Below are 18,145 nucleotides of genomic sequence, written 5' to 3' on the forward strand. Positions count from 1 at the left end.
TTTGAAGCAAATTACATAAACATAAAAACGTTACATCATCAGCCCCAGTAGCATCCAATCAGCTTGAGGGCTTTTACACCCTCCACACACGCGTAATGAATGGCCAATGTTGATGACGTCAATTCAGGGAGCGGATGCGCCATTTTGAATGTTGAGAGGAGTGTAGGAGGATACAGCAAAAGAGGGAGGATAGTGGGGAAAAAAGTCACGGAGTCTTTAAGATTTAAAAGTGAACATAAGAAATATCAGCAAGGCTTCGTTTTAAGATCCGTTTTCATTCATTCTCAGACGATTTGACTTCAATAAAACAAACCCGACAAAGTTTTTAAATCAGTCGAGCTACCACAAAGCATCTGCAGCAAGCGAAGGTAAGGGGCGGAAGTGACGCAATAGATGCAATATTTGGAGATTTTTTTCAAACTATAAGTACAACCTTTTTTAAGATATTAATTAAACTAAAAAAAAGTTTAGAATTATTGTTGCAAGATTATATTTGTTTTCATGATATTTGTGATTTGAAAAAAAACAATGTTATTTGTTGCTTAGTTGTTTATTTAAAATAATGTAAATATTTAAGTTGCAAAATAGTATAAACTATTTTTAATATAGTGCATTTAATTACCAAATAAATAAATTCTATAATTTTCATTACACCTTAAAGGAATATTTGTGTTTTACATGTTTACATTACACAGTCACCAGTATATCATCATACTATAGCCTCTATATTAAGTGAATGTTATTGTCTTTATGGAATTACATGAACTAAATGGGACTTTGAAATGGGGTTATTGCCATTATTTAAATTCTCTTTACTGCCAAGAATCCAATATCATGTATCATAAAAGTCTCTATTGGTACTACTGTGTGAGAAATTGGGATGCATTAGGATTTAACAACAACCAGCACTATGCTGTACACTGTATATAATTCAACAAATACAAAGTCTGCAATCCTCTGCATTATAAACAATATAACTTGTAATAAAGAGACACATTTTAAATAATATAGACAAGAGTTTACCGTACTCATGAACATGTTTTGCACAATATTATGTAGAGTGTGCACAAAAAGTACAGGTATTTTTGCAGGGATTTACAAAATATCTGTTAGACGTGTATTATGTTGTACATGCAGTGCATAATTACATCAAGAGCATTTGAGGAAAATAAGTTAAAATGGATTTAAGGCAGACTGATGCACAGTACAAATCCCTGAAGGTGCAACAACAGCATTATCATATTGTTTACACCATAACTACTGTGCATAACTGAAACCACTGACTATTTATTGCATGTATTACTTTGCCTTTAATAATAGTTATTATATATTATTACTAATGCCAGATTGTTCCACAGTGTTTACGTCCAAGTGCTTTTATTTTGAAATTCCACATTTCCGGCTTCTGTCTTGGAAATCTTGCTGTGGTCGCTGCCTTCACACTGCTTATCAAGACTTGGGTCCGACATCGCCTCTCTCGCCATGGCAGGTAATAAGTTTATGAGCCGCTGAACCGGGGTTTTTAATCAAACTGCGGTGTTTGTGTCGTCTGCTTCTGTTTGTTTCATCCATCGCATACAGTGTGTTGCCCGCTAATGCAAAGATTGTAATGAAGCCATCATTAGCGTTACTGACAGTAGCCTAGCCAGTTAGCTGCCTCGTTTCCCTCCAGTTAGCCAGAAAATAAGCAAATCGGGTTTTAATGGACGTGACGATCATTTTCGCATGTTTTACTAGTGACGGCCCTTCTCTGTGATCTTGAGTGTTATGTAACGTCAGTGCCGAGTGTTTTAAAGATGAGGTACATTCGTATGGAAATGTGAGCCCTCATCGTTTGTTAGCTCAGGCTCCGTGGTATTTCTTATATCAGTTGTAATAATGATTAACCGATACATTACCAACCTCTTACTCTGTATGTATATGCAAATCACATATATTGATGTATGAATCTGTTCGACATATAGTCTTCTTTAAATGATCTTTAATAAACTAGCGAACTTTTACCGGCATCTGCAGAGTCATGTGCAGCTGAAAAACCGCCGCGCGCTTCCTCCTCCCGTGACCGTTAAACCAAGATTTTAAGGAATGTGAAGTATTTTATTTAAAAAAAAAAAAAAACTTTAATTGATTAGATGTTGAGAATACAAATCTCTAAAAGTAGTCGTGAGGTTTAAGGGCGGGGCATTCAGTTATATGTCATTGATAGGAAAATATGTACTGTAACCATCTGCATCACTTGGGGAAGTTTAACTAACATACAGTAACCACGATTTACCCACGACATTTGTATTAAAACTATGTTAATAATACAAATGGCAAGCAATCCACCAATAAAACATGGTTACTTGACTTTTAATATAATTAAACCGTGGTTCATTTTTCCATTAATGAATGTTATTGTCCACCAATTTAAATTGTATGCACTGCTTTAGCACAATTCTTTTTTCCTTTCCGAATTACTTAATAATTGAATCACTAAAAAGGTTAAAAATCATATAATTTAGGCTTTTCTTCTTATAGCAGGCAACCAGGCTCTCCTGTAAGCACTTGCCTTGTGAACAAACCCAACCAGTTTGGCTCTGCCATACAGTCCTCTGGGATTTGCCTCAGCCTGTTCTTCCCACTCATTAAAATGATGCAAGAGCATCACTTACAGATAATAAAAACTGCTATAATTGCTATAAACAGTGATATTTTACTGTGTAAGAGTGTTTCAAGGCTTTTTTGTGTGTCTGAAAGAATAAATGTGTAACACACTTATATTATAGGCATTAGTAAAAGGACAGGAACTTTGTTGTTGCTCAGCTTTTTCTTCTTTGTTTTTAAAGCGATTAAGAACTCCAATTCAACAGTAGAAAACAATCACTTATATATTTTTTTTAACCATCAGGGGTTTTAAATCTGTTTGTCTCAAAAGTTGTTTTTTGTTGTTTATATTGGTTTAGGAGCCGGAGGCGGGGGCAATGATGTGCAATGGTGCTTTTCGCAAGTAAAAGGGGCGATCGATGATGACGTAGCCGAAGGTGAGTGCCTGTAAATACACTTGAACTGACCACATCCTTACCCATCTAAGGGTTTTTCTTAGCTGAAAATGTAGCGGAGGTAGTGCTATTCTGATGCACACATGCATTTTTATCGTGGCTCAACAATTCACTTTACAAGCAATGTATTTTTAGTCTTTAAATGAATTAAAGAAAAATTGTCACTCTTTATTTTACAAAACATTAAATACAACCTAAAACTAGCAGCTGTGGCTTCTATTATTGCTTTTCTATGAGTTTTGAATGGCATGAGGTAATTCATGTGTATTTTGTAGATAATTAACTAAGCATTACCTTTCGTCAAGACGCATGACAAAGACAGCTGTTGGGAGCAGGAGGCGGCATGAAATTGGAGGCCACCTCCAAATTCTCTATGCAGGAAAAACCCTGTATCTGTAGGAATGATGCATGCTAAACAAAATACTTTTTCCGTCAGTTTGACTAAGGCTTAGTTCACACTGCAGGTCTTAGTGCTCAGTTCGGATTTTTCATGTTATCATTTAAATGCGACTGCCATCAAGTGACCCTCATGAGCAGAAGAGGATGTGACATCAGATGCAGCATGCAGTGTTTGCCAAAATGAACATGGATGCTGCTCGTAAAAGTCTGAGGAAATGCAACATGGCTGTTCAGACTAAAATCGCATTGTAATACATCAGGGTAGGGTTGCACCAGTCGTTCGTAAGTTCTTACTTTAACTGGGACGTAAAGTCCAAACTAGAGGCTTAGTAACTACTAGCTAGTTTATAACTAACTCTTTACTTTATTCGGTTGCACTATTTGTTCTTAAGGCAGAATGTAGCTAGTAGATCGTAAGCTCTCCATAAAGTAATGCGTTGTCGCATAGAATGACGTCTATTTTTCTTAACCCAATCACAAGCCTTCTAATAAGTAAACAGGAAATAGTCTGAACAGCACGTAATTTCAAACACATTCTTGACTGGCCTTAACTGAAAGTTAAAGAAAATAAACAGGAAGAAATTTTAAATCTTATTTTAATTGATGGATACACAGAAAATTAAACAGTTCTTAAAAACGCATTGACGAACTTGCGGCTCTACATAATTAATTACGAGCTCATCGATGTAATCTAATCTGGCTGACATCTTATTCCAATCGTTATTCATGGACGGAGGCTTCCGTAAATATTTAGTTACAACGTATTGTTACGTTTAAACTAAGTTTAATGGTGCAACGCAAAAACATTTAGTAGTGCCCAAGTTGTAACTTAGTGCCCATTTACGTTGTAACTAAGCTTCGTTGTAACTTACGCACAGCTGGTGCAACCGGCCCCAGATATATATCCAATTTAGGACCACATATGAAAGTGGCCTGGGTCTGATTTGAAAAAACAAAATGATTTGTGCTATTCAGACTGTCATAAGAAAATCAGATATAGGTCACATTAGGGCAAAAAGTCAGTGTCAGGGCTACTTTCACATGCAGTGTGAACGTAGCCTAATGTTTTTTCCAGTGTACATGATTTAAATAGCTACCGGGTTGAAATTATGGGATTTGTACGTTGTTTTTGTTTTGCTTGATTTATCAAACTAGTTTGCCGTCAACATTAGCCAGAACTGATAGTCTGCACCAACTGAACCAAGAACACTTGGTTGGAAATTTCTTATAAGAACCCCTAAAGGCTTTGTTCAGGGTATGCGCTCTATTAGCCCTTTTCCATTGCACAGTACCCCACGGTTTGGTTTAAAATTGACCACCACAAATAGATGTTTGCACATCGCGTTTATCACTACCTCTGTGTCACATGACAGTTTCTTTACAAACAACCGTGGCGTCAGTCGATGCGCTCCGTTGAGCCTCATTTCAGTTGCATTTAAGCATATATGCGTACGTGCGCGTTGCAAATGTGCCGCCACAAACTGCAAGTCTGGAAAAAACTGGTGTTCCTGATTCTCAACCTGTGGATATTTTTCATTGCCAAAGGGGAGTTTGGTAACTTGTAGCAGAACACAGATGACTATGTTCGCTCGAGACAGCTAGCATGAAGGTAAAGCTAATCTTTTACATTATAGCGATGACGCTGCTAGGGACGATTCTCTCAGACCAATCAGTGATCTGCAGTGTTTTCGCATCACGTTTTGGTATCAGCTTGGGTCGCTTGGACCCCAACTGAGGTGGTACTAAAAAAGTGTCGGGTACAACGTATTGCACCCAGTGGAAAAGCCCCCAAAAGTAAGCTGACCCGACCCAAACCGTGGGGTACTATGCAATGGAAAAGCGCAGTATGTCTGTGGTGTATTGTTTTAACTATATAACCTTTTAATGGGTAAGATGTTTATGCATTATTAGTTGCACTTCCTCAAGGCCACATTCATTGTGATTTATAGACATAACTCTGTGTTCATTTATGTGTATATGCATGGGGAGCTTGTGCTTGTACTGCATGTTGATTCATGTTAATGCCAAAGCTGTTTATGAATCATGTATTTAGCTTTTTTTACTGCTTTGTCTGGTTAGGCACTATAGCTAAAAAAAAGTCTTGTTTTTGAGCAATTGTTTTGTTTTATGTTAGCTTACAATATGAATGTGATTGCATTGAAATGGTGTGCACTAAATGAACCCAAAATAGTATTACCATGCACCATTGTAACAAATATCGTGTATAACATCAGTCTTAAGAGTAAGGCATGTAAAACATGCAAAATTGAATCTGAATCTTTAATGGTGCATACAAAGTGTTGTGAACTAGTCTATTTAAATGAATGGTTGAAAAACTGATGCCTGAAAGTGAATCAAACGTCACAGCTTTTGCATTAGAAATGCTGTTAAAGTGACTACCTTATTAATGCCATGCTAATAGGTTTTCCCATAAAGGAGCATGTGAGTGACTTTACTCATAAATGAAAAATGAATTAATATAAATGCAATATTCATGATGTTATCAATATTATTAATTATGATAAATGTTTAATGCATTGCCAAGCCGATGGATAATTGAATAAATGCCCCACCAAATCCAAAGACTTAGCACATCTTTGCCTAAAGGGTTTACTGTGATTTAAGCACTCGCCTTAGATACTTCCAAAAGCTCCTGGGCTTTTTCAAAATGAGATGGTCTCTTTTATTAGTCTTTTAGTCTGGTGCAGTGACTTTCTTTACACACAGGGAATCTCTTGCCCCCTTTATTGGGCCCCAGTGGGATGTGGTCTTGCACAAAGGGTTTATTCTTTTCTTCTGTGTCCTTCTGCTCTGCCGGTTAACAAAGGGTTAAATTTGTATGAGTCAGTCCGCTGCATTTTGTGCGTCCGGCTGCCCATCTATGACTGATGCAGGAACAGTGATGCAGCTGTCTCAGAATTGCATCTAGGTTACAGATGTGGGGGTGTGGGTGCCGTTATATTTAAAGATTCGCAAGATCTGGTTTAGTCGGTCAAAGCAAAAATGAGTCTGATTCTGGTTGCTAGATGTTTGAAGCGAATTAAATATAAAGTACCCAAGTGGTTTTTACGGCAGGCAAAAATTCATATATATTACTTAATATAAGTTATATATATATATATATATTATAGTTATAGTTATAGTTATATATATAGTTATATAGTTATATATATAGTTATATATATAGTTATATATAGTTATATATAGTTATATATAGTTATATATATATATATATATATATATATATATATATATATATATATTAGTTATATATATATTAGTTATATATATATATAGTTATAGTTATAGTTTTATATATATATATATATATATATATATATTAGTTATTTATATATATATATAGTTATATATATAGTTATATACATTTTCATATATTAGTATGTAAATATACATTTTCGTAAATGTTAATACTTTTTGTTTAAGTTTTGTTACACGTAAACTATTTTCCACAGTTTGTTTTTGAACTAGTTGTAGTTTGTGAGTATGCGCTTCTTTATTCTGTTGAACACAAAAGGAGATATTTTGATAAATGATGGTAAGCACACAGCTGACGGTACCCACTGACTTCCATAGAAGGAAAAACAAATACTGTTAAAGTTAATGGGTACCGTCAACAGTGTGCTTACCATTTTTTCTTAAAATATATTCTTGTTTGTTTAACAAAATAAAGAAACTCATACTGCATAATGGTAAATTGTGTTTAGAGTAAACTACCCTTTTATTTATGACCTTGATTAAAGGCACAATAAGTAAGATTTTTGCATTAAAATACCAAAAAAATCACTAGCATAGTGTTATTTTGTATACATGTGTACTTGCATTATCCCAAATTGTTTTCAACAATGTTTGAATTCGACAGGCATTTTGACGCATATATGTATTTAAGGCCAATAAAGCGTCAAAAATGCTTAATGAGCAGCAGATGCCGACTTGCACACTCTTCTTATACAGAAACAGCGCACGCTTATAGCCCTGTTATTTGTGTTTTAATGGCTTAAAATCACTTGTTTTTAAACTGCTGTGCTTAAATACGTGTACGAACATTAAGTTTTCGTGACCACACAACAACAGTGAGACCTCACAAAACATGATTTGTGATTCGACTACAATGGCCATTATTCCAGAGCGTCATTTAAGAGCGTCATTGCGCTACACCGTTGTTGTTGTTGTTTAGTGACCTCTAGAGGCGAAAATAGCATATTGTGCCTTGATCAAAATTGGGTATACAAAATTGAAAGAAATTCGACATTTTTTAAGTGCATGTATGGTTCTGCCCATCTAACAGCCGACATCATCTCTACTGTGGAGTTCAACCACTCAGGGGAGCTGCTAGCCACAGGGGACAAAGGCGGTCGGGTTGTCATCTTCCAACAAGAGACCGAGGTAAAACTTCCAAACATTTATTAATCTAACATTATATCTGCTTTTATTTTTTCACGCCTGGCATTCTGACTGTGGTTTCCTTTATGGTTCCCGAGAACAAGAGTCAGTCACAGTGCCGTAGTGAATACAATGTTTACAGCACATTTCAGAGCCACGAGCCTGAGTTTGACTACCTGAAGAGCTTGGAAATCGAAGAAAAGATTAACAAGATTCGCTGGCTACCACAGAAGAATGCTGCACAGTTTTTGTTGTCTACAAATGGTGAGTAAATGCTCGGCTGCAATCTTGTTTTTTTATTTTGCCAAGGGGAATATGTAACAATGTATTCTGTGCAAAATTGAGGCACAAAATGTAATGAATACTTCTTAAATGTTATGAACACACTAAAGATTGGTACACACGATACATTGTTCAATGCTGAGTCCTGGGGTCTTGAATTAGGCCCAGCAAATTCTCTAAATCACCTTCTTTCCATTCTGACTCACTGCAAGTGTCTTCATGCCGTGTAGAAATTTGAGTTTGCGATTGTGTTATGCAACCTGTATGTATTTATAAAGACTCTCTGAATCAACTTAATACTGAGCATCTACCCACATTGGGAAAGATATCTGTGGGACAAATTAGGTGTGGGAACAATTTTGCAGATATTTTATTATGTTCTTACCTCAACTTAGACGAATTAATACATACTTTTTTTCAATGCGTGCACTTAATCTTTGTACAGCGTGTCGTGAATGTGTTAGCATTTAGCCTAGCCCCATTCATTCCTTAGGATCCAAACAGGGATGAATTTAGAAGCCACCAAACACTTCCATGTTTTCTCTATTAAAAGACTAGTTACACGAATAAGTATGGTGGCACAAAATAAAATGTGATTTTTTTAAGCGGATAAAAAATGAGAACTATATTGTATGGCGGAAGAGCACTTAGTTTGCAGCACCTCGGCACGCAGGAACATCATCACTCCTGACTACTCCCCCTCTCATTTAAACATCCGTCAATATTACTGTGCCTGAGGTCAAAGTGCTGCAAACTAAGTGATCTTCCGCCATACAAGATAGTTCTCATTTTTTATCCACTTAAAAATCACCACGTTTTATCAACAAGTATACAAGTCAAACTAGTTCTTAGTGCAAACGAAAATTGGAAGGCAGGGGGATTGTGTTACCTGATTATTTTGGTATGGATAATCAAAGTTGTCAAAGTTAAGCTGTTTTTTGCTTTTTTCATTGCAGATAAAACTATTAAGTTGTGGAAGATTAGCGAACGGGACAAGAGACCAGAGGGATACAATCTTAAAGAGGAGGACGGCCGCTATAGAGATGCTACTAATATCACAACTCTACGGGTGCGTATAGACGGTTTCAGCAGTAACAACATAAAGGGCGATTTATAGTCGTGCGTAGGTTCTACGACGTAGCTACGGCGTAGGCTATCCGTAGCCTGTGTGTAGCTCTGAGTAACCTGACGCGCACCTCGCAAAATTTTTAACAGCGCGTCAGTTCTACGCGGACAGCAAGCGCTGTGATTGGTCCACCAGAACCCCTCCCGTCAGGTAAAAAAACTGCGTCATAGGTATTTCCGTTTGTGACGGTGAAAACAAAGATGAGACAAATTGAGGAGGGATTTAACTCAAACTGCAACAAAAGTCGCTGTTTATTTACTTCCATCATTGCTGGTCTTCTTAAATTATACACAACAAGTTGCTGTTTCTTCTTCGTTTGTGGGTTAACTTACCCGGTTTCTTCTTCTCTGACGGTCACGCTGCTACTGTGGTTACACGCGTGGATACTGCCCACAAGCGGTCGCGCGTGTGTTTGCACGTTGACGCGGACGACGACGCAAAAGCATAAATGAAAACCGACGTGGAACCTACGCCATCGCTGCTACGCCGTAGGACCTACGCACGACTATAACGAGCCCTTAAGCAAGCGGCTGTGATGGTCCGCACGTAACTTCTGGTAAACTCCGCCAAGAATAAATAACAACAAAGTTCTTTAAACGTAGTTTATTTATATAACAAGCAAAAAAACAACACATAGATTACCTAGGAAACCAAAACATTTGTTATTTTCGACTAGTTATTTGTTCAAGAGTTCAGTTTCAGCAACTCAGACAATTAAAAAAAATGAAAACGGAAGTAACGTTCGGATCCAGAAGTGTATCACGTCAGCGCACGTGCGTCCGATGAAACCGTCTGTACTCGCAAACAACTGCCTGGTGCAGCAATGTCTTCCAGCCCAACAGACACACAGAGACTCCGACCAAAGTATGATGTCCATTTCTTTGTACACATACAGTAGAACATAGTATGTAGCCCAGGAGATGCTTTGCATTTTGTCGCAATGGGCATGCATCGAATATTTGCGTACACGTACAAGTTAAATAAACTCTACTTTGCAAGGCTGTGTGTTCAATTGTAAAAATAATAAACAGACTATGCTCTGGGCCTGAAGCCTTATTTATACTTTTACTTCAATTGCACGGGGTACACTTTGCGTAGTCGTGTACCCTACGGTAGAGGTCTTCATGGGTCCACTTGGATCCGAAAACCCGAGGTCCTTTGGGTCTATAAAACCTTGTTCACACTGTCAGTCCATATCTGATTTTGGTGCATATCCGATTTGACAGACTCACTGTGCGTCCTGTAGCGTTCTGCAGTTTTCTGGATTATCTGCACTGTTTCTATGGAAATGACGTTGCGCTCGACGTCTGACAATGTAGAAACTATATTCCCCAAAACATGGACTTTCTCAAACACCCCTATTGTTTCGTCAGAAATGGACTGTTCCAAAGTTCGCGTTGGGGTTGCGTTACTTGACGTGACAGCATGACTTAACCTAAAAGCTACTCGAATGTGATCAGAGCGGTCAGACTGAAATGGATTTTCAAACCACCTCTGGATGTAGCCTAAAACGGATTTCATGCGTTTACCTTGTTCACACTGACACGGGTTGGACTCTGGTATAACAAGAGGAGCATCAGGTCTCGGGTAGGCTTGTCGTGATAGTCGGTGAAACGGTGATTACAGGTGCTTCAGCCTCTCACCGGTTAGATCGCTTGCCCACCGCGACAGCGTCTTTCATCGTCGTTTTGTTATTTTCTTGTAATTAAATCATTTAGTTCTGTTAGAGAGAGCAAACACTGACAACTGAATGTGTCTGCTGCCTGAATTCAGCAGAGCTGAACGCGCGTCACATCACAGAGCAGCAGGTTTCAGATTTCATTTATTCCTATCAGAGTGTGCGAGGCGAGCTGACTGACCAGACGATGGCAGAAGCCGCGTGCCTACTCGTTTTTGTTATAATATCCATATATGATGTTTAATATACGCGAGATCGTTTTGTTGTTGTGTTTATTATCAAGAAAAACAATAACCCATCATTCAAGCAGCGCTTTATGGAGGAATAGACGGTTGCTCTGCTTGGGATTGGCGGGTTCTGTGAGAATTACCAGCGCACATTGACTCAAGCACTTATAAATAAACCAGCCGTTGCACTCGCATTGCACGCAAATTCATATGCGATTTAACGCAGCTTACGCAAGCGCTGCATTTAAACAGTTGCGTAATTCAAAAGTGAAAGTAAAATGCACACGTCTGCATGTGCATTTATAAGCCCCTCCCACGCGTGACAAACCCGGTGGGAAAATTATGTCACCGCAGGTGACAACCCAAACTATCTCACGTGTGTGCATCAAGTCCTTTTCCAACCCCCCCTTTGTTTGCCAAGAGTGCTTGTGACGTTGTGTGGCTGGCAGTAGCTTAATTTTTGAGACACACCTGTCAATCAATTTTGAATGCACACTTTAGCGGTTACCTTTGTGTCGTCGTCATCAAACAACAAAGTAAAATAAATAGAGCAGTGGACCAAATTGGAGGCGAGGTCCACATGGTTTCTTTCTGTCTAACTCAGGGGTGGGCATCGAGGGCCACAGTCCTGCAGAGTTTAGCTTCAACCTTAATCAAACACACCTGAATGTCATTTCCAAACAGTTCTGAAGACTTCAATTAGTTTTTTCAGCTGGGTTTGATTAGGGTTGGAGCTAAACTCTGCAGGGACACCGGCCCTCAGGACCAGGAGTTGCCCACCCCTGGTCTAACTGGTCCGTGCATGGATGCAGACTGCACACATGCCAGTACTGTTTACATTCAGTTGGGTTTAAAAAATGCCACTGGTTCGGGTTGGGCTCGGGTCTGATTTTTTTGGGTTTGTCTCGGGTCAGGTCTTTCTTTAAAATATATATATATATTTATGCACTTGGGTCATTTTGGGTCGGGTATATTTCTTTTGAACCAAAAAGACCTTTACCCAAAGCGGTACCCTGACGTGCACATCACCCAAAAATGTAACGGCCCATCAATTCTATGTGGGCCACAACTGAAGTGATTAATATTTTTGAACCCCTCCCTCAGACCAATAAAATCTGTGAGATGTAGCATTCATTTTCTATTTCTCTATTATGACCTCTGCTCTATTCTGCAGGTGCCAGTATTCAGGCCTATGGATCTCATGGTTGAGGCCAGCCCACGCAGGGTCTTCGCTAATGCCCATACCTACCACATTAACTCCATCTCGGTCAACAGCGACAATGAGACCTATCTGTCTGCAGACGACCTGCGCATCAACCTGTGGCATCTAGAGATCACAGACCGCAGCTTCAGTATCCTACAAAGCACGTTGGGAAACGTGATTTAAACTGAAGTAGATATTGTTTTGGTTTTGAGTTGTCTTTCTGTCTGTAGTGTTGTGGTTTTAACTCCGTACCAGACATTGTGGATATAAAGCCAGCGAATATGGAGGAGCTGACGGAGGTGATCACAGCCGCTGAGTTCCACCCTCACCAATGCAACACTTTCGTCTACAGCAGCAGTAAAGGCACCATTCGCCTGTGTGACATGCGGGCATCAGCACTTTGTGACAAGCACTCTAAATGCAAGTATCAGACCAGAAACGGCAAACGTAGATCCATCTCGCAAAGCTAAGATATCTAAAAGGTGCTTTTTTGTCCCGTTTAGTGTTTGAGGAACCAGAAGACCCAAGCAACCGCTCTTTCTTCTCCGAGATCATCTCCTCCATCTCTGATGTCAAGTTTAGTCACAATGGCCGCTACATGATGACCAGAGACTACCTGTCTGTCAAAATCTGGGACATCAACATGGAGAATCGACCTGTTGAGACATACCAAGTGAGAATTCAAGAATTTATGTCAGATATCATATGTTATTTTAGGTGGTTTAGGTGGTTTTAATAGCATGAAATGTAATTGTTGGCATATGACAGTACCCCTGTAATGAGTTACTGATTCAAAATGTCAGTATGTGTTTAAAAAGATTTCAAAATACCAAGTATAGTCAATGCCAATAGGGGGCGATATATGCACTATGTAACGGCAATGTCAATGGAATGTAAAAAGTCAGCAGTTTTGCCCCAGCTGCATAATATTGGAGTGTTTGCCTACGGTCTACAGTATCACAGATCCTGTAGATCAGATTGACAGAAATGGTTCAGATGAGGGATCGGTTGACATGCTGTCATCTGGTTGATTTGTATTGAGGGGGTTGTTAGTAGTATTTGAGGTCATGATCTTCTCTTGTTGCTTCCACAGGTTCACGAGTACCTCAGGAGTAAGTTGTGCTCGCTTTATGAGAACGACTGCATCTTTGACAAATTTGAATGCTGCTGGAATGGGAATGACAGGTCAGATTTCATCATTGTATACAAACACGCTATTCTGTCGTAGTTTCTCCATAATCTCTTTTGTATCTGAATTTGTCATTAAATGTGGTTTATGCAGCTTTAACTCATTTAATATCAAAACTTAAGTTGTATTCAGCACAAATTTCTCCATTTATTGAAATGCTTTCACATCAAAGTCCCTTTAGGGAAGTTGTGCCACTCGGCAGCTATCTTTGCCAGGCATCATAACACCTCAGTTCAATGGAAAAAGACTGATATCTTTGAAATCGCATGCTAAAATTACAATGAAACCACTTATTTCCAGCCAACATTTTAAACCTGACATCAGCTATACTATAACTTTTGTTTCTTAAGCTCAAATTATGCTAAGAGACACCTTTTTCGAGGTCACTTCAGCTAGTAAACATGTGCACAGGTTGGCCAGCACCTCACGAGACTAGCCCTGTATCCAAAATCGCACTTTGTGGCCATACATACTGAATTAGATGAAGTACCTACTCATTGACCATTAAAACAGCACGTCCTGTAGACCAGGGGTCTCCAACCTTTTTTCACAGCGGACCGGTTTCAGCTTTAAAAAAAAATTGCGGACCGGGGGTTGGGGGTTTTCGCTGAGTTGCTGTTCGAACAAAGTGCTGAAAATCGTTTTTTGTGAAATGTATAACGTTTTAAATGGAAGTAAAGATCAAACAACCATGCATTAGGAAAATTATTACTTGCTTTATTTATGTAATATTTTCTATAGACGTGTAAAACCATATTTTGGTGGTTATTTTTAACTTTAATCGTTTCACTAGTTTGCCTGCCCATTAGCCTTCCCAAAAGTATTTATTGATTGATGATTGGTTCTTTTATCTGGAGGCAGAACATTTGCTGCCATTTATATTGGTAGCAGTGTTACATGTGGTCACATTCATTTTAATAAGATTGCTAAATGCAAAATTGCAGAGACTTCAAAATGCATAAACCGCTATCACATAAATACAGCTTTCTCACTAACTTGTAGCGAACCTGACAATTTTTTTTAAAAGGTAGCCTGACTTGATAAACTACTTTAGCTTGGAAAACTACAGTCTACCGATAGCATGTACAAAACCGTTCAACTACCACAACCAAGTTTGTTCCCCTGTTAGAATATACTACACACCAAAATTTGTATTCTGTAAAGATACATTTTTATGCGTTTGCCAAATGATTTTATGCAAAGCAACTTACAGTGCATTACAAGCTAATATTTTATCAGTATATTACATTAACTACACAGAATAATAACTGTAAAGGTAAAATGCTAGATTCTGATTTATTGTTTGTATGTTTGCTTTAAAACATAATCCGCCCTTTTCATTTAAAAGTTAGCCGACATTGAACTCAAGTCTTGTGTGGCACTTCTGCTAGGCCCTGGACCGACTCTTTATCTCGGAGACAAGTGTCTTATCATTTATAGACAGACTGAATGCCCGTGGTCAGGGACAGGGGAAGATTGGGTTAACATGTCATGAAAACTTGAGCTTTTTCCAATGGTTGGTTTGTTATTGACGCAAAACTTGCAAAAGGTTCAAGACAAGGGTCAGGCGCCTTGTTTAGAGTCACAGTGCTGGTCCATGTATTGACACTTGTATGAATTAAACTAAAGGACTAGTTAGTTATAAAGAAGCCTTTTTTAATTGGGCTGGTGTCCCACAGGCACCGATCAGACGTAGCTTTATCATAACAACAGGCAAAGTGCAGTGTTCATTAGGGATATTGAACTAGTAATTATGCAACATTTTATTGCCCAAACCTTTTTTCAAAAGGTCCTTTTGCACAAACAAAATTCACCCACACAGCACTTTTTTTACAACCAAAATTTTGCCAAAGCTTATTTTTGAGCGTGATGCTAAATGGTCTAATCAGATTCAATGGATTGTGCTAAGCTATGCTAAAAGTGGTACCGCCAGACCTGGAGATCGGCTGAATGGTTTCCTAAAATGGAAAAAAAATCATATTTAACTCTAGGGGAGCTGGAAAATGAAAATATTTTCAAAAAAATGTCCCTTTTAACTTTTTTGACTCGTCGTTATAAATTAGAAAAAAAGTTAAAAGGGACACTTTTTGAAAATATTTTTATTTTCCAGCTCCCCTAGAGTTAAATATCTGATTTTTTTCCATTTTAGGAAACCATTCAGCCGATCTCCAGCTAATTTAAAAAGTCATATCAACTTTTTTGACTCGTCGTTATAAATTAGAAAAAAGTTGATATGACTTTTTAAATTAAGTTGTTTAAACATTTAAGTGCACTTTTTTAAGTGTAGATTTGCATGTCTGTTAACATAGCGGTAAATCTTTATGGTTTGTTTTTTTGTTTTTTGTTAGTGTGGTGATGACTGGATCCTACAACAACTTCTTCCGAATGTTGGACCGCACCCAGCGGAGGGACGTCACCCTGGAGGCCTCGCGCGAGAGCTGCAAGCCCCGGCAGGTCCTGAAGCCTCGCAGGGTGTGCGCGGGCGGCAAACGGAAGAAGGATGAGATCAGCGTGGACAGCCTGGACTTCAACAAGAAGATCCTACACACCGCCTGGCACCCGCAGGAAAACATCATTGCCGTGGCAACCACCAACAACCTCTACATCTTCCAGGAGAAATGAAACTAATACTGTCGTCACGGGGAAAGAAAAACTCCGAACCTCTGTCTATGTGAAAAAGAGAAACTAGCAAAAATCATTTCTGTGACAAAACACCATCATCACATACCATCCTCGGCCTACTCCAGGACAGGATGAACTAGTGAAGCCGGCTAGTGGCTGCCAATACTGAATAAACTGGTTCAAACTGGTCTGGAGAGGGTGCGACCTGGCTTTGGCCTCAGTGGCACCGTGATACGCGCCTTGCTCTGGTGACGTGCCAACCTCTGTCTGTACCCTCCATCCTTTTTCCCTTTACCCATAAGTCCGAGCCCAGGGACGAAATGGGCGGCAGGTTCCAATCTTTGAAAGATTTCAACCATAGTTTTTTTTCTTTTCTTTTGTTTTTGTCTTTTGGTTTATCAAGGTGTCTGTATAAAAACTAATTTGAACTCATGTGAATGTGTCGCTGTGTTCTTTAATGACCGATATGTTGTTTGTGCCATTGTAATCGTTTTTTAATGTTATCAGAGAAACTGCCAAGTTGTTTAGTTTTAATTCTGTTTCAAGAATAAGTGTTTTTTTTATTTGTTTAGTTTACTACACATTCTATACATTTCATACTGTTAACTACACTCCATACAGCTAGAAGTGATTTTGGCTGTGTCAAAGTGCAGGGCCACATTTCTTATATTCTTGCGTACATTCTCACGGTGCCCCAAAGAGCTTTTCTTGGCACGATCCGGTCTGTGGCACGTATTGCCGCTTGCCGTGTTTGCTGTTGTAGTTTATGTCTGCACTTGTTCAAGCACACACACTCGGATTGGACTGCTCACTCAGCCTTACAGGATTTATTTTCCGTTGTGATCCATGCCCACTTTATGTCTGCTCTCTTTCTCTCTCAAAGAGTAACAAATTGAGAAAGATTATAGAGATTATGATAATGAAATGGTATTTATAAACTGAACAAACAAATCAAGAGTTGTGTTCTCTTCTTTTATATATGCAAAGCATGCTCAGTGACAAACTGAAAGGGAAACCAAAAACAATGGATCATTATTGACACATGCAAGCATTTTAAGTGTTGTTTTCTGAGTAATGTTGATGTAGATGAGGCAAAAGCTGATCCTAGATCATTTAAGACATTTAAATGCATTTATTTATTAGTTATGTTTTCTTCTGTCCATGCAAAGGTGAAAAACTACAAGTACCATGTTGGGTTTCCACTGTTGCATGCATAAAAGCATGGTACAAAGTTGTAATATTTTGCATGCGGGTTAAATAAGGTCTGATCCGATTACATACCAGATTTGGGGTCCCACTAGTGCCACCAACAGTTCAAAGGTTCATTCCATAGGTATATATGAATATGGCAGCTATAAGAGGCCATAGAAACAAATTTTCTTATATTCATGAGGTCATGTCGATATTATGCATAAGTCGACTAGAGATCAAAATCTTTTCATGATTCATCGGCGCAATGACTAAAAAGATAGCTGCAAAGTTGGAGGTGGTGCCAACTAGTGACCAAGGCTTATATCGAAATGTTTTTTATATTTTTGATTAATTTGGCCTATCGTGAGATCCTTGGGTCATACGGAGTACGATAATACCAAATTTGGTACCCTAATTATTTACATTTATTGTTTCAATTTTATTTTTTAAACTTTTTCAAGTTCATATGCTCGATTTGTGTGACATTTTTCGTCTGCCATATAGGGGAGTTCCTGACAAAATTTCTCAAAAGAAAAGGGGTGCCAGGTGGTATTTGGGCAAAGTTTTGTTGTTGTCACCACAACGCATACACCCTAATGGTCAAAAGTTATAAAATATATTGTGCCGTAAGTGCTTTTAATAATCTGGTTTAATTTGTTTTATCACCGATAATGTCCAAAAAATACTTCACTTTAAGGAATTTATGGGCCTTAGCCCTTAGAAAAAATTAACCATGGTTTTATTATAGTAAATGAGTAGTTGCCATGTTTCCAGCAGTTTGATTG

General features: G+C 38.5%; 1 protein-coding gene across 1 annotated transcript; it reads left to right on the forward strand.

Annotated features, from left to right (window-relative positions):
• The first annotated feature begins 137 nt into the window (after window positions 1-137).
• ppp2r2ab (protein phosphatase 2, regulatory subunit B, alpha b) lies at window positions 138-17,124 on the forward strand. Its single transcript, XM_055208766.2, has 11 exons — window positions 138-368; window positions 1,359-1,489; window positions 2,946-3,023; window positions 7,747-7,844; window positions 7,940-8,105; window positions 9,080-9,192; window positions 12,329-12,506; window positions 12,614-12,778; window positions 12,862-13,031; window positions 13,452-13,543; window positions 15,896-17,124. Exons 2-11 carry the CDS (start codon window positions 1,483-1,485, stop codon window positions 16,167-16,169), a joined length of 1,341 nt encoding a protein of 446 aa, XP_055064741.1. The 5' UTR covers window positions 138-368; window positions 1,359-1,482; the 3' UTR covers window positions 16,170-17,124.
• Window positions 17,125-18,145: the final 1,021 nt, after the last annotated feature.

This window comes from Misgurnus anguillicaudatus, chromosome 12 (assembly GCF_027580225.2).
Source record: "Misgurnus anguillicaudatus chromosome 12, ASM2758022v2, whole genome shotgun sequence".
In the NCBI taxonomy this organism is placed as follows: domain Eukaryota; kingdom Metazoa; phylum Chordata; class Actinopteri; order Cypriniformes; family Cobitidae; genus Misgurnus; species Misgurnus anguillicaudatus.

Excerpts from the sequence above, each read along its gene's own strand:
- ppp2r2ab (XM_055208766.2), top strand. Across the intron at positions 7,845-7,939 it reads TCTTCCAACAAGAGACCGAG|AACAAGAGTCAGTCACAGTG; the intron begins GTAAAACTTCCA and ends ATGGTTCCCGAG. Across the intron at positions 12,507-12,613 it reads GATCACAGACCGCAGCTTCA|ACATTGTGGATATAAAGCCA; the intron begins GTATCCTACAAA and ends ACTCCGTACCAG.